The sequence below is a fragment of the Xiphophorus couchianus genome, chromosome 20 (assembly GCF_001444195.1).
Source record: "Xiphophorus couchianus chromosome 20, X_couchianus-1.0, whole genome shotgun sequence".
Classification (NCBI taxonomy): domain Eukaryota; kingdom Metazoa; phylum Chordata; class Actinopteri; order Cyprinodontiformes; family Poeciliidae; genus Xiphophorus; species Xiphophorus couchianus.
Window position 1 is genome coordinate 17,580,661 of NC_040247.1, and position 15,002 is coordinate 17,595,662.

General features: G+C 40.8%; 1 protein-coding gene across 2 annotated transcripts in view; it reads left to right on the forward strand.

Annotated features, from left to right (window-relative positions):
• The window catches only part of col7a1 (collagen, type VII, alpha 1), a 75,750-nt gene that overhangs the window by 9,715 nt on the left and 51,033 nt on the right, over positions 1–15,002 (forward strand). For both annotated transcript variants that reach the window (XM_028002654.1, XM_028002655.1), the window contains exons 3-29: positions 635–815; positions 898–1,054; positions 1,139–1,232; positions 1,351–1,509; positions 2,050–2,207; positions 2,555–2,684; positions 2,772–2,891; positions 4,193–4,348; positions 4,522–4,641; positions 4,724–4,873; positions 6,340–6,456; positions 7,058–7,204; positions 7,326–7,451; positions 7,540–7,686; positions 7,825–7,947; positions 8,676–8,942; positions 10,401–10,544; positions 10,652–10,783; positions 11,184–11,330; positions 11,419–11,556; positions 11,643–11,792; positions 11,870–12,006; positions 12,092–12,218; positions 12,306–12,449; positions 13,593–13,762; positions 14,738–14,779; positions 14,904–14,930. In XM_028002654.1, coding sequence (XP_027858455.1) covers positions 635–815; positions 898–1,054; positions 1,139–1,232; positions 1,351–1,509; positions 2,050–2,207; positions 2,555–2,684; positions 2,772–2,891; positions 4,193–4,348; positions 4,522–4,641; positions 4,724–4,873; positions 6,340–6,456; positions 7,058–7,204; positions 7,326–7,451; positions 7,540–7,686; positions 7,825–7,947; positions 8,676–8,942; positions 10,401–10,544; positions 10,652–10,783; positions 11,184–11,330; positions 11,419–11,556; positions 11,643–11,792; positions 11,870–12,006; positions 12,092–12,218; positions 12,306–12,449; positions 13,593–13,762; positions 14,738–14,779; positions 14,904–14,930 — 3,710 coding nt within the window. The remainder of the gene's footprint in view (positions 1–634; positions 816–897; positions 1,055–1,138; positions 1,233–1,350; positions 1,510–2,049; positions 2,208–2,554; positions 2,685–2,771; positions 2,892–4,192; positions 4,349–4,521; positions 4,642–4,723; positions 4,874–6,339; positions 6,457–7,057; positions 7,205–7,325; positions 7,452–7,539; positions 7,687–7,824; positions 7,948–8,675; positions 8,943–10,400; positions 10,545–10,651; positions 10,784–11,183; positions 11,331–11,418; positions 11,557–11,642; positions 11,793–11,869; positions 12,007–12,091; positions 12,219–12,305; positions 12,450–13,592; positions 13,763–14,737; positions 14,780–14,903; positions 14,931–15,002) is intronic.

Here is a 15,002-nt window from a genome sequence, read left to right on the forward strand (position 1 = left end):
ACTAATTTAGATCTGGTCTGTAGAGATCACTGGACTACAGCGACTTCATCAATCTGGTCAACGAATCAGCTTGAGATGATTTGAACTTTGTGACAGAAAAAGTTATCCTGCTGAAGGTAGCCATCATCAGAAAATGGGTAAACTGTGGTCAGGATGGAAGGATGAAATTAAGATATAAATTATTTCCAATTTTGATGGAATCTAGATCTTGCAGGAATTATTTAATCATCTGCTTGTTTTTCAAATCGGTTACTTTTTAAAAAGATAGTATAAAAAATTAAACTAAAGGAACATCAGATTTTATTTAGCTTTACGTAACATGAGCAATTATGACTGGCTTTGTTGCAAAGAGTAGCAAGAAAAAAAAAGTGAAACTCTTATTTTACTTAAGCTTCAGTAAATTATTGAAACTAAAAAGTTGCTTTTGAAGAGAAGAGTCAGACTGTGGCGTAATTATCAATCAACTGAACCGGAGGAAAAAAGGCAGCCCTAATCCCAGACAGCAACATACCAATTTAACGATTTACTGTACAAAAGCCTCACCCTCACATTATTCAACACAAACGGAAGTTTTGAGGCTAAATTTATGGACATGGAGTAAATGATACGTCACTGTTTCTCCTTCACTTTGCAGGCAGGTGTAATAATGTACAGGCAGCAGACATTGTGTTCCTGATTGATGGGTCTTCCAGTATCGGCCGCTTGAACTTCCTGCAGGTGAAGGGCTTCATGGCTGGAATTGTAAAGCCTTTTGCCAGCTTTGTTAGCGAGTCGGGGATCCGGTTTGGGGCCGTGCAATACAGTGATACCTCAAGGTGACTGACAGGATTAATAACTACCTCTTTTCTCTACTTGATAAGCAGAATTACCTTATTGTTGATGTTGCTCTTTCTTCAGGGTGGAGTTCACCTTTAACACATACCTGACAGGCACTGATGTCGTCAAAGCAGTGCAGAATATGACCTATAAAGGTGGAAACACACGCACTGGAGCTGGTCTAAAGTATGTTTCTGATAACTTCTTCAACCCAGCCTCCACCCGCGACGTCCCAAAGGTCTAACCACCACAATGCTTAATTATTACATTTTGCTTAATGCTAGGAACTGGTAGCTAATCCTACCTGCTGTTACCTTTTCAGGTCACCATTCTGATTACTGATGGGAAATCACAAGACCAAGTGCAGGAACCGGCTCAGAAGCTGCAGAGTCAGGGAGTGAATGTTTTTGCAGTTGGTATGTTTTTTTTATATTTGCAGCCTTGTGGATTGGCTGTCAGAGTAAAGGAGCAAATATGAAATCATCTCTTTCTTTTTTTCCTCTGCCCAATTTAATAATATAAAATTAATTTTAGGAATCAAGAGTGCAGACAGGAATGAACTGGCTCAGGTTTCCTCAAAGCCCAGCAGTGATTTCACCTCGTTTGTTGGGGACTTCAAGCTGCTGAATACGCTTCTTCCTCTTGTTAGCCCTCGAGTGTGCTCAGCAGCAGGGGGAGTCTATGCAAGTGACGGTATGTATGGATGCCACAGCTCAACATCACTGTATTGAAATATAACATGTTCATATTACTTTTCGACATTTTATTGCATTACAACCGTAGAGCACAATGTATTTAATAAGATTTAATGGAATAGACCAGCATAACATGATGTTGATTTTTGGAATGTGACTCAATTCAATTCTTTCCATTAAATATCTGAAAAGTGCTGCATGCATTCATACTTAACATTAGTAAAATAAAGGTAATTTTATTTATATAGCACATTTTCAGCAACAAGGCAAAACAAAGTGCTTTACAGGAATTAAAGGAAATGCAAACAAAATAACAAACCAAAAGAAAGAGCAAAAGAAGAAAAATCTAATAATGTTGATCCAAAGTAAAGAAACTAGATACTCGTATTCAGGGAACAGAGGTTTGTGGTTAGAACTTGGTAAAATGTGAAAAATTTCAAAGGTTATATATACTTTTGCAATACATTGCACATATGCATGTCATTTTGGACAGTATATCATATTTATATTGATCCATGTCTCCCAACCCTTTTACCAGAGGCCTTTTCTGGTCCGTCTAATCTTCAGTTCACGGCACAAACGACTGATTCTCTCCGGTTTCGATGGAGTCCTGCAGGAGGCCCCGTGAGCGGCTATGCCATCCAGTATGTGCCGCTCTCTGGTCTGGGTCAGCCAATCAATGCAGAACTGCGCCAGGTGCGTCCAGGTGCTAGAGAATTTTATGTCGTGACTCGTGGAAAGATGAACCAGCACATCTATCTCAGCCCTGACTCAAGAAAAGCATAATTGTAGTCTTGGGAGCCAAAGTCAATCATGCTTTGCAAGAAAAACATGCGTTCAGGCTGAGTATAAACATGTCTAATGGGTGGATCCTCTTCATGTAGACACTGTAGAGATTAAAGTGTGGCTGACTAAAATTTTGTGTTCCTGTCAGCTATTATATCGATGTAAGAATGCCATAGTTTAGGCTGATTTTAGCCACATTTCTTGCAAAAATCTAAATGAGGAATGGCTACAAATAAGAGATGTGTCTATCCCTACAGGAATCAGTCTCAGCCAGTCAAAGGACTTTCACTGCACAAGATCTCAGGTCAGGAACAGACTACCTGGTGACTGTCATCGCCCAGTACCCCAATAGTGTTGGAGAGTCCATGTCTGCAAAGCAGCGAACCAGTAAGAACTGACAGCAGACAAAAACCAGAAGGTGAAGACTAGAATAACACTAGGAAAACTTTTCCTGTCCTTTTCCTCTTCACACAGGGTCACTACCAGGAGTGTCCAGCCTACGCCTGGTCCAGGCAGGCTACTTCTCCCTCGCTATCGAATGGGATCAGCCTTCAACTCCTGTGCAGGGCTACAGGCTCACCTATGGGCCACGAGGTCAGGCTTACTCACATTTCTGTTATTGTTTTCTGTCAGTCTTAAACATTCTGCCTCTAACCTACATTATGAATTTACATTCCTCCTTTGTTTTGACATTATCACAGGACTGTGAGCAATCTTAGCAGAGTGAAGGGTTACAATCAAGTCGATACAGTAGTCAAAAACTGTTAACTTGTTGATGGCAAATTTGGAACCGTGTGAAGAGTGCGCAGGAGTTTGAGTAAAGCCTGATTAACGCTAGCTTCTCTTACTCTGAAGTGCCCTCAGGCACTGGCTGTAAGAGTTTGTACTGCTGTAGCCATGACCTAATTTATTAAATGCATTCGTCTTCAATAGGTGTGAAAAAGGCTAAGTTTAACTCTTTTTATAGACTGTGAACAATTAGTCATATAATCCTTTCATTTCTGAGGACAGGGTGTGTCAAGAGGTTTTGATGATTACATAGTGATTCAGGAGGGAAAATTGCCCCCCCTGAGGGAAGGTATAGCTTCTCCCACTGAACATGTGGCAGGAGTGCCACTCTCATTCCTCTGCCAGAGGAATCTCATATTCACCTTTCGACTCGCCAGGCATATAGTAATTACAGGACAAGTTTTTCACTGTTTATGTTTTAGGCTAACCTTGAAATTGAGTTAATTCACCACCTCAAGCTCAATTACAGTAGAATGGATAAGCAAACTTAAGAATGGTATTTTGTATGTCTTTGCTATATACTTGGCTAGTAAGGGTTTAAGGAAACTTGCAGCTCTTCAGAGGTCAGAACTAAATCATATTGAGATGCTGTAGTCTGACCTTAAAGGGGACGTTCCTGTTCAGAGACATTTGCATTGGCTGAAAAGTGGGACAGAATTCCTCTGTAGTTATGTAAATGATTTATTGTCAGTCATCATTGAGGCTAGATGGCAGCCAACGGTGGCACAAGCAGTTAGCAGCTTTTGTGAGCGACTAGTTTTCACAAACGGTCAAGTTGGTCTGTAAATCTTTTTCTTTGAAATAAATGAAATCATAATTTGAAAACAGCCTTTTGTACTCACAAAAATTTTCTTTGATATTAAGAATATTAAAGAAAGAACATAGAACATATCAGTAAGGGGGACATATTTTTCAACACCCCAGTTAACTCACTAACATGACCTATAAAGGCATTATTGAGTAAAAGGTTACCTGATCTAAAGACCACACATACTGTACATTTCTGCTCCTGTAATTATGCTGGATGAAACGTTAAGTGTATTTTGAGAGGACTCCCAGACCAATAACAGTCCACCATGTGTCTTTTTGCCCTGTGCATTGACTAGGACAACCAGCGGCCCAGCTGCTAGAGCAGTCTCTGTCTGCAGATACCTCCTCTGTCACCTTGAAGTCTCTCCAGCCTGACACAGAGTATGTCATCAACTTGTACCCTCTGTTCTCCAGAAATGGTGCATCCCCGTCTGTCCTCAACACTCGCACTTGTAAGTCCGTCACAACTGATACTTTCATCTCTGCTGGTTGATCAGTAGGTTTTAAGAAAACAGATTAGATCAATATTATGATGTGTTATAAAGCATGTACTGTATCCTTTACACAGTAATACCTTTTAGTGGAACAGAAAATGATATTAATAATTTGTTTCTGATTGGTTCAGTGAGCCTGGAGGCTGTGCAGCAGTTAACAGTGGAGACGGTGTCCGAGGGCAGCATCCGTGTCAAATGGAGACGAGTCAGTGGTGCACAAGCGTACCGTTTGGTATGGGGGCCATTCACAGGTTAGAGGTATTTTTTTTCTGATAATATTTTTCTTTAAAATCTTCCATTTACAAAATATTTATGCTTTGCTTTTCCACCAAGGTCGTAGCGTGGAGACTGTGGAGGTTGCTGGTGACATTGAGCTCTATACTTTGTCCAGCTTGCAGTCAGATACTGAGTACATTGTCACCATCATCCCACTGTATGAGGGCAACACTGAGGGGCCCCGAGCCACAGCCAGATTCAAGATAGGTAGGAAGTGAGATGTTTGTCACTTTAAGCTTCTTCTATTTATCGGATTTTTACCCCATCTTTACTGCATCCTAATCCCTCAAAGCATGTTAAAATCAGCAATTAATTACAGTACTTTATGTGAGGCTAGATCTCTAAATGGTACATAGTAAAAAGCAGCAAAGTGGACATTTTCCTATTTTTGAGTTCCATTTCTATAAACACTGGGCTGCACAGTGGCGCAGTTGGTAGCACTGTTGCCTTGCAGCAAGAAGGTCCTGGGTTCGATTCCCGGCCGGGGTCTTTCTGCATGGAGTTTGCATGTTCTCCCTGTGCATGCGTGGGTTCTCTCCGGGTACTCCGGCTTCCTCCCACAGTCCAAAAACATGACTGTCAGGTCAATTGGTTTCTCTAAATTCTCCCTAGGTGTGAGTGTGTGTGTGCATGGTTGTTTGTCCTGTATGTCTCTGTGTTGCCCTGCGACAGACTGGCGACCTGTCCAGGGTGTACCCCGCCTCTCGCCCGGAACGTAGCTGGAGATAGGCACCAGCAACCCTCCCGACCCCATTAGGGACAAGGGTGAACAGAAAATGGATGGATGGATGGGCATTTCTATAAACAACAATTCAGTTTCAAATCCCTTGCCTGTTGCCTTTGCCTCTGAAGGTGAACAGGACGCACATTATTGATACTTCTGTGTCCATTATTTTATCATTAATGTGAGAATTTGCATCATTTTCCATTTGGTTATAATTTTGCTTAACGTCAGTATTAAGATCACCATTATGTTTATAACCTCACACTTTAATTGAGCGAAGGCTTAGTTATTGCTTTTTGTCCATGTTTGAAACTCAAAGCCACAGCCTGAACAGAAGACCAAATTTCTCATATTGCAGTAAATTTTAGTAGGTCTTCATCTTCTCTGAAAACCTTTCACTAATCAGATAAAAATGTACATTTTTGAGCATTATTCTTTTTGCTGACATGCTGTAAGCCATTAAGAATCCTCTTTGAAAAGGTGAATGCCCTCTGTGTTGACCAGTCAACAACCGAGACGGGAAACGAGGAAAGAAAGAAAAGAAAACAAAAAAAGATGGCCAAAAATCTTTCTGCCTGTTTGTCTCTCTTCTAAAAGTCAAACACGTGTTACTGTTTAGGTCGGACAGACACAGTCTCACAGCCTGGGCCTTTCATGTGTGATTCCCATATGGTGTCACTTCAATGAGATGAAGGCAGTGAGTCACTCCAGAGCTGCTGCTTTTCTGTGCAGCGATATGAGTGAACTACTGTCTGAAAACTTAAAGGGTTTCAGAAAGGACATGCACACACAATTTGATATCCTCTGCTTCTGTAATTTTAACTATGTGAGCATGTTTGTCATTTTTGTGATGTTGCCTTGCAGGACCTTTGCGTTTGTTTTTATTGATTGGAAAAGAGCTTTAGGAAGAAAATAATTGCATGCTGCTTACTTATTGTGCTTTCCTTAGAACGTCAAGAAGAGCAGATTCTCAAAGCAGTGACCACAGGACCCTCCTCAATCCGCCTCAACTGGAGGCTGATCCGGTCCGCTCAAGGCTACCGCCTGGAGTGGGTGGCGGGAAAAGGTCAGATAAACATGCAACATGATGGCTCAAACTTTTCCTTCTAATTCTGGTCCTGAAAACATATGAACAAGCAAACAATTCTTTGAAAATATGTTGACAGTTTGAAAAGTTTAATCATAAGTAACAGCCTGTTTTAAGTAACCAGGATCTTTGTCCAAACTACATCAAAAATATGTAGTTCTGTTTTGAAACTTTCTGATCACATAGCTCTTGTCTAGTTTATTTTGAATATTGTTCAAGTTTAACCCTCAGTCTCTAAATTGGTGTGTCTGTGCATGACTCTGTGTTGCCTATTTTTACATTTTTATGTGAAAACCTCGATATCTTGTTGATTTCAAAGGTTTATTGTCAATTTAATATACCAGTTCTCAACAACTGAGTAAATACTAGTGTGAAAATTCAATACAGTGCAGAAGATGTACTGTAACAGTTGGTTTTCGAGATTCTAACACTTCTCACTTTTTGTCCAGGACGAAGTACATTTTCGATACAGCTGAAGAATTGTAATTCTGCTCCCCCTTCATAGGGAGAAAAGATCGCATGTTAAGATAAAATGCTGAGTCTAAAACCTCTAATGGTGCAGTCTTGCTCTTTTCTGCAGGAAGCCCTCTCCAGAGCCTGTCCTTTCCTCAAAGCTCCACCAGCTACGAGCTAACAGGTCTCCGACCAAACACTGAGTACATCTTCAAGCTGTACACGCTGTATGAAGGCCGTGAAGAAGCCACACCTGTCTCCACTGAAAACATAGGTCAGTCAGTTCTTATAAACAGATTTCTGTTTAATTTCTAGGTCATAATCATGCTGGTGAGAAATGCCCTACTATTTCGGCTTTGAACTAAATGTCATGGATGATTATTTCTCTGTTTCAGACGAGCAGCCAATAGGAAGCGTGTCCAACCTGAGAGTGGTGGAGTCACTGGGCAGTACAGTTCGAATTGGGTGGACAGGCGTGGCGGGGGCCACACAGTACCGGATTGTTATCTTAAACACAGAAGGTGCACTCAAATTTAATTTCTGCTTTTTCTTACTTTTTATTGGTTAAGGAAATAATTATAGCTTCTGCTTCTCCTGGTGTCATGTCAGATGGAACAGAGTCAATCCAAGTTATTCCTGGAAACCAGACGACCCTTGACCTCAAAGATCTGACAGTGGGAGTGTCATACGGCGTCAGTGTCACTGCACTGGTGAGAACAAACGAAGGAGAAACCGTCACCGTCTTCATCAAACCAGGTGAGCTGAACAGCTCTTTTGAAATCACCTGAAAAGAGAATTTGTATGCATAGGTTTTAACAACACCAGCAACACCAGAATCAAACAATGTTCAATATAAAACAATGTAAAACACCTGAAAACCTTTGTTTACTGCAGAGCCAGCTGCAAGGAGAGTGACCAATCTCAGAGTAACAAATGCAAACAGTCGGAGAATTCGCGTCGCTTGGCAAGGAGTCACTGGTGCAACAGGATATAGAGTTACTTGGAGGCAAGGAAATAGTAAGTAAAGATATCGCTGGTGTAGATTTATGGTCACACAGGACATGTACTTAAGTGGAAGGGAGTAGTACCTTTCCTCTTGTTTCTTGATGTTTTGCCTTGAATCCGAAAGGGCTTTTTCACTTCTAAACATGGAAAGAAATGGTTTATAGGTTAGTGTTCAACTTAAGAAGAACACATTTTGATGGAAGGTGAATCATCTTCAAGAAACAAGAGAAGTTATCTTCTGCTTAAACTCTTAAAAGTCACATGTAGACACAAGCGGTTCTTATTTAAAAGCTTCAGCGTTACTGCCATGGTCTTGCTAACCTCCTTGATAAGTTTTTAACTCAACTTTTTTATCAGTTTTGGAGAAATGTAAAGTTTTTTCCATATTTTTTATGTCACTGTGCCATAGTTAATACATGGATTACTGTGCATTGGTTTTTGCATCCTTCTCCTGACTGATAAATTTATACAGCATGCTCCTTTCCTTCTCTGCAACCTTGGTCTTTATCTAAAAGATGTAAATGAGCAATTATGAGAGAGATCAAATGGCAGGTATGAACTCAAGAAGAGTGAATGCTGAAATTAAATCTAAAGGTGCCTTAAAAAATATGCTAATAATAAAACTTGGACTTTTAATTGGGTGTATATGCTTTTGAGAGCCGTGATATAGGCATATATTTAATGATGTTCTACTGTGATATATTTTCTTGTATTTTATAATCTTCTGTTCTCCTGTGCAGGTGCAGAGCAATCTCGTCTTCTGGGAGCAGAGTCGACTTTTTACACAATTGATGGCCTGCAGCCGGATGAGGCTGTGGTAATCGGTGTTGCCCCTATTGTTAATCAGCGTGTTGGCGAAGTCGTCACTGTGTCTTCGAGGACAAATCCCTCTAATGGAGCGTTGTTTGGGCTTCGTACCACTGAGGTTTTGTCACAGAGGATACGTATTACTTGGTCATCTTTTTCTCGAGCTACTGGGTACAAGATCATTTGGCGCCATGAAGATGGTAAGAAATGATTTGCTGTAGATACAGCAGCTGTTAAGGGTTTACATGTTCAGTTCTTTGCAAAAGTCTTCATAACCTCTGAAATTATGTGCATCTTTACACATTTTATCTTTACGTATTTTACTGGTATTTTACGTGACAGATCAATGCAAAGTTAGACATAATTTTGAAGGGTAAGCAAAAATATAACATGGCTTTGCAAATTTTTCATTTTGCAAATAAAAATATGAACAGTGTGGCCTGTGTGTGTATTCAGCCATGGGATATAGTAGATATTTAGAACAAAAAACATAGAGACTAGAGACTACTTTTTTCTCCCATTCGTAGCAAAACAGCTCAACCTCTGTCAGATTGAGTAGAGACCAACTTTGATGGATTAAGTTCTGGACTTTGACAGGACCATTCAAACACATAAATATGCTCTGAGAAGGGGATCCTCTGCCCCTTTCTGAAGTCTTGTAGAGCCTTCAACAGGTTTTCTTTCACGAATGCCCTTTATTGACCTTTATCCATCTTCCTACAAGTCCGACCTTATTCCCTATCTATGGTAAAAAAAAACATACTCACAACATGATGCTGCCACCACCATGTGCCACCATGGGGACGGGTGTTTGAGGTGCTGTGCGGTGTTAGTTTCCAGCCACACATAGAGTTATATATGTAGACCAAGCACTTTTGTTTCAGTCATTGGCCTCTTGGCTGCTTCAGTGATTAATGATCTCCCTGCTAGACCTGTCAGTGCAGGTCAGAGGTCAACATCATTTACAGTCCAAAGAGCCTTTTTTGCCCTCACGCCTACTAAATAAAATGTGTCTACAACCGTAAAACCTGCATGACCCTTCCAATAAAAAATGGTGACTTATTAGCCTTATGATACTGAATTAGTTGTTTTTTTTATGGTGAAATTATTAAGAATAACAATAATATTTTGTTTTAGAACGAATCCTAAAGTTTAAACTTTTCAAAAAAGAAGGTCTGTTATTGAAGTTCTACAAAATATTTGCATGAAATCACAGACAAACTTCTCACATGAGCCTTCTGCTACCTTTAAATATAGAAATACTTTTTATATTGTATAGATTTCTTTTGTTGAAGAGCTGCAAGTATCAGGGGGGAAATCCCTGCTATTCCACGCAAAGGGAGATATTTACAGCTTGTATACTATTATTAGATTTCTCCATAACTTCCTCCCTGACCTGTCTGCTGTGCTTCTTGGTCTTGGTTTGTTCACTAATGTTTTCTAACAAACTTCTGATCGCTCTACTGAGCAACTATTGCTATACTGACATTAAATTGCATATATGTTGACTTTGTTTACTGATTAGGGGATATTTGAAAGTAATTTGCTATCCTGGATTTGACTTAAGGGTCTCAGAGTAAAGGGGACAGGGGCAAATGTATCACACATACAAAAATATTGAGAAGGTTAATGTTGACACTTTCTATATCTCCATGCAGGAACCGAAACAACACAAACCGTAGCTGCTGATGTCTCCTCCTACACCATAGATGGCCTTCAGCCTAACTCGGCTTACACTGTGCAGGTTTCTGCCCTTTTTGGCTCTCGAGAAGGAAGTCCAGCTATCCTCAGCATTAGAACAGGTATCTCGTTTGTTTTCTTCTTAACTACTGTTGCTGCTTTTAACAATGCCCCTGCTGCAAGTGGGGAAAAAGTGGGAACAAAGTTTGAAATGTTTCTGTCCTGACAGAATCGGATCAGTCGGTTGTGGGAACTGTGACGTCGCTTAAAGTCCAGGAAGCCCGAGGGGAAGTGGTGCGGGTCTCCTGGGTTGGTGTGCAGGGAGCAACAGCTTATCGCGTCATTTGGAGGAGAGTCGACGGTAAGCAAGTTCTTGGGGAACATCATTTTGTTTTTATCCATCTGTTTTCTGTCATCCTGCTATGATCCCATCTGCCTCACTGATCTGTTGCAGAAACGTCCATCTTCCTGCCTCTTTCTGCAATAAGATCCTTGTTCGATCTCAGATCAGACTGACAACCTATCCATGTTTAAATTAAACATTTCAACCAAACTGTTTCAGTAGTTTTGTCTTCAACTTTAGACTCCTACAGCTCATTGCATCCATGTTGGTGTGATTTTCAATACACCCTTCTTAATGAAACCAATTTGTTTTTAATATTAAGTCATGTAAATATTAATAAAAATTTAACTTTCATGCAAAGAAGGTCTTCTTTTCTCAACAAGCAAGTACGTGTGAACATGACTTTCTGCTGCTGTAGGTGGGGAAGAGCGGCGCCAGCTGGTGGGCCGGGATGTGAGTTCCCTGGATCTGGACCAGCTCGATCCTGGGGTTGAGTACGAGGTTCAGGTCATCGCTTTAGTTGAAAACAGGGAAGGGTCGCCTGTTTCTGCCAGAGTCACCACACGTGAGCGCTGTGTTTTAGTGTCAGATACATCATATGGTGAAACATGTTAGCGTTGGGTTGTGATCTTGTGTGTTCTCCATTTGCACAGCTGGTTATGTCACCCCACCTTCCACACTACCAACCACAACTTTACGAGCGACCGAGGTTAACTCGGATTCTGTGCGGCTGAGCTGGGCTCTCCTTACCGGCGCCACAGGATATATTCTTCGCTGGAAAGAGGAGACAGGTGAAAAAAAAGAAGTCATGATTTACATTGTACAGCCAAACTCTGTCAATAACTGCTTCATCATTTTAAATATAAATATTTGTCAGATGTCGGCCGGGGTCTGTCCATCACGCTGCCTCCTTCGTCCAGCTCGTACCTGGTGACCGGGCTGCGTTTGGGCCGCAGATACAGATTCACCATCCAGCCCACCTTTGCAGGCGGAGTTTCACCTGAGACTTTTGTAGATGAACGCACCGGTAATGCACCATCATCGCATTAAAAAGCCTCAAAGCAGGCAACATTTGCCTATTGTTGTGAACCGTTTTCTCTGCAGTGTGTCTGGGTGGCCGTCTTGATGTGGTGTTTCTTGTGCCTGCGTCCACCGATCGGTCTGACCTGGTGAGACCTCTGCGGGACATTGTCACCAGTGCAACAGGGTCGCTCGCAGCGATTGGGCCCCAAGACTCGCAGGTACATTTCACTCTCAAAGAGAGAAAAGTAGGTTAAAATGTTGATAGATTTTTTTTTTTATTTGACAATAATCTTGTTTTTATAGGTGGGGGTGGTTGTATACAGTTATAGACCCAAAATCTGGTTCCTGCTCAATCATCATTCAAGAACTGACACGCTGCTCCAAGATGTCCAGTCTACACCCTTTGATGAAAGCCCAGGGAATAACATCGGTCAGTTTTTTTTAAAGGATCATCTGTTTAAGCAGTTGATATTGTGTGGCGGTGTGCAGTGGTGACATTAACTGTGTTGCTCTTCAGGTGAGGCGGTGACGTTCACCCGACAATACCTGCTGACCCCCTCAGCTGGACGGAGACCCAGGGTGCCCGGGGCGGTCGTGATCATTGCTGACAGAAAATCTGTGGACAACCTGACCCTCGCAGCCAGCAGTCTGGGAGATGCAGGTGTGAGGGACTGAAACTGTGAACATATGATGAGTGACACCGAACTCACCGTGGTTAGATGAAATTACTGTTAAGCATTTGGATAATTTAATCCCTTTCCTAAATCAAATACATTTTCAGTTGTGTCCTTCATAATCCATAAGAATTAAAACAAGAAGCAAACATCTGACATCATGCAAACTTTAAGACTGAAAAGTCAGAGTTATAAATATCAAATCAAGTTTATTTGCGTAGCACCTTTCAGCAACAAGGCATTTCAAAGTGCTTTATCATAAAAACACAAAAATACAAAGTCATAGAAACAGTCAGCAATTGAAACATAACATTTTGCCGTTGTTAGACATCAGATTGCTGAATAATGTTCCACTGATTATGTTTCTAAAGGAACTCCAACCACGGTTTTTGAGTCTAGATTTAAAGGTCCTCAGTGTTTCAGCTGTTTTTCAGTTTTTTGGAAGCTTGTTCCAGATTTTAACAAACTTACAACTTTTCATTATAAAAAAAAGTAATTCAGAGAATCAGTCTTTCTAAAGTATTCATGCCCTTAAACTTTTGAATATTTTTAAACTGCGGTGTATTTTCTGGGGATTTTGTAACAAAGTAATTCAAATAAATGGAAAAATACCAACAATATTTTCAAATAAAAATCTGAAATGTGTGGCATGCACTTGTATTCATCCACATTTAATCAGATAGTCATATTTAAACTCCAGTGAAATCTACTGTATACATATATATATATATATATATAAGCCCACCCTTCAAATATCACCACCAGCCGCCACTGGTCATGTGGTACTTTGGTTGTTCCAGAAGATAAATTACCAATAAAAAAAAAATTGAAGTGTGTGGTAAAAAGAGTCTAGATCTGGGAAAAACTGTAGAAATCATTTATCTTTTCCTGATTTCAGTGACATACAGTTTTATTTTCTTTTTGACTTCCAAATAATCCATGTCCATGGTCTTTTAGAACTACTTTGTGGATTAATTATTATAGATTGCCTGAAAGGTTCTAGTGGTCATACTCTCCTAATTGTGTTGTCATGTTTCTGACTCTGTTGAGTCACAGAAACATGTGACTTTATCTATGTTGCAGAAATGCTTCACTTGACACAAATCTTCACATATGTGTTTGCATGTAAGGTGTGACCGTGCTAGCTGTGGGAATAGGCCAAGCTGACATGGAGGAGCTGCGGCGGGCTGTGACGAATCGAAGCCCACAGAACATCCTGTATGCCGGTACCGCAGAACGACTCAACACTGTGCACCCTGATCTGGCCGACTTGCTTTGTGGAATTGCCAGAATCCCAGAGGTGAGTTTGTTGATTCACAGGCCAAATTGGTTTTGGAAAGACAAAAGCTTGAAATTCTCTTTGGGTTTTGTTAGTGAGTAATGGTGGGGTGGCGTGGGGATAGATCAATGGATAGGGGCTTTGTCTGCATAATGCTAGTGCTACTCTTGGCTGTCGTGTTCTAAGAAAGAACTGAGAGTCAAAAAAATCAAACTGAACCCTCTACAGTCCTCTCTTAATATGTTGAGAAACAAATCAGCTGCACAGTAGCGCAGCTGGTAGCACTGTTACCTTGCAGCAACTATTCTATTCCCGGCCCGGGGTCTTTCTTCATGGAGTTTGCATGTTCTCCCTGTGCATGCGTGAGTTCTCTCCGGGTACGCCGGCTTCCTCCCACAGTCCAAAAACATGACTGTCAGGTTAATTGGTCTCTATATTCTCCCTAGGTATGAATGTGTGCGTGCATGGTTGTTTATCCTGTCTGTCTCTATGTTGCCCTGCGACAGACTGGTGACCTGTCCAGGGTGAACCCGTTGGGCATTGTTTAACCCACCTGAGTATAGTGGCTGACCATGTCCATTCCTTTATCACCATGGTGTACCTGTCTTCTTATGGCTGCTTGCAGCAGAATAACGCACCAGGTCATAAAGCTTAAATCATTTCAAACTAGTTTCTTGAAAAATGGCAGCGAGTTTATTGGCCTTCATGGATCTTTATCCTTAATCTAAAATTTTAGAGGAATGTTTCTGATACCTTGCTGAATCGGTGCCATCAGTGCCAAACTTGTTCTAGCTTGATTTAACTCATAAAGTGAGCAGTAAGAGGAGCCTACTGGCACCTTTCATGGTCCAACAATGAGTCTGTGAATTAAATTGGGTAGAGAGATGTCTGGATTTAGATCTGGTCCTGGTTCAACCTGATCTCAGTTAAATGAAAGTTAATGGATCATTTGATGAATATTTCATTCCACCTAAACATTTCCTTTGATTTGTTCAGGTCACTCCAGGTCCAGATAGGTGTACCATACAGTGTCCTCAGGTAAGTCGGTTTTATACCATTGTAATCCAAATCTTGTATTAACTCAAACCTCTCCATCCAGGATAAATAAAACTTACTAATGCCTTTTTCTTTGCTATGGATTTTATTAATTTATGCCTTTTAGGGTGAGAAGGGAGATCGTGGCGAGACGGTAAATTTTTTAAAATTTATTTCTCTATTTAACATCTTTCAAACATCTTAGAAAGTTGTGTTATTAATCAAA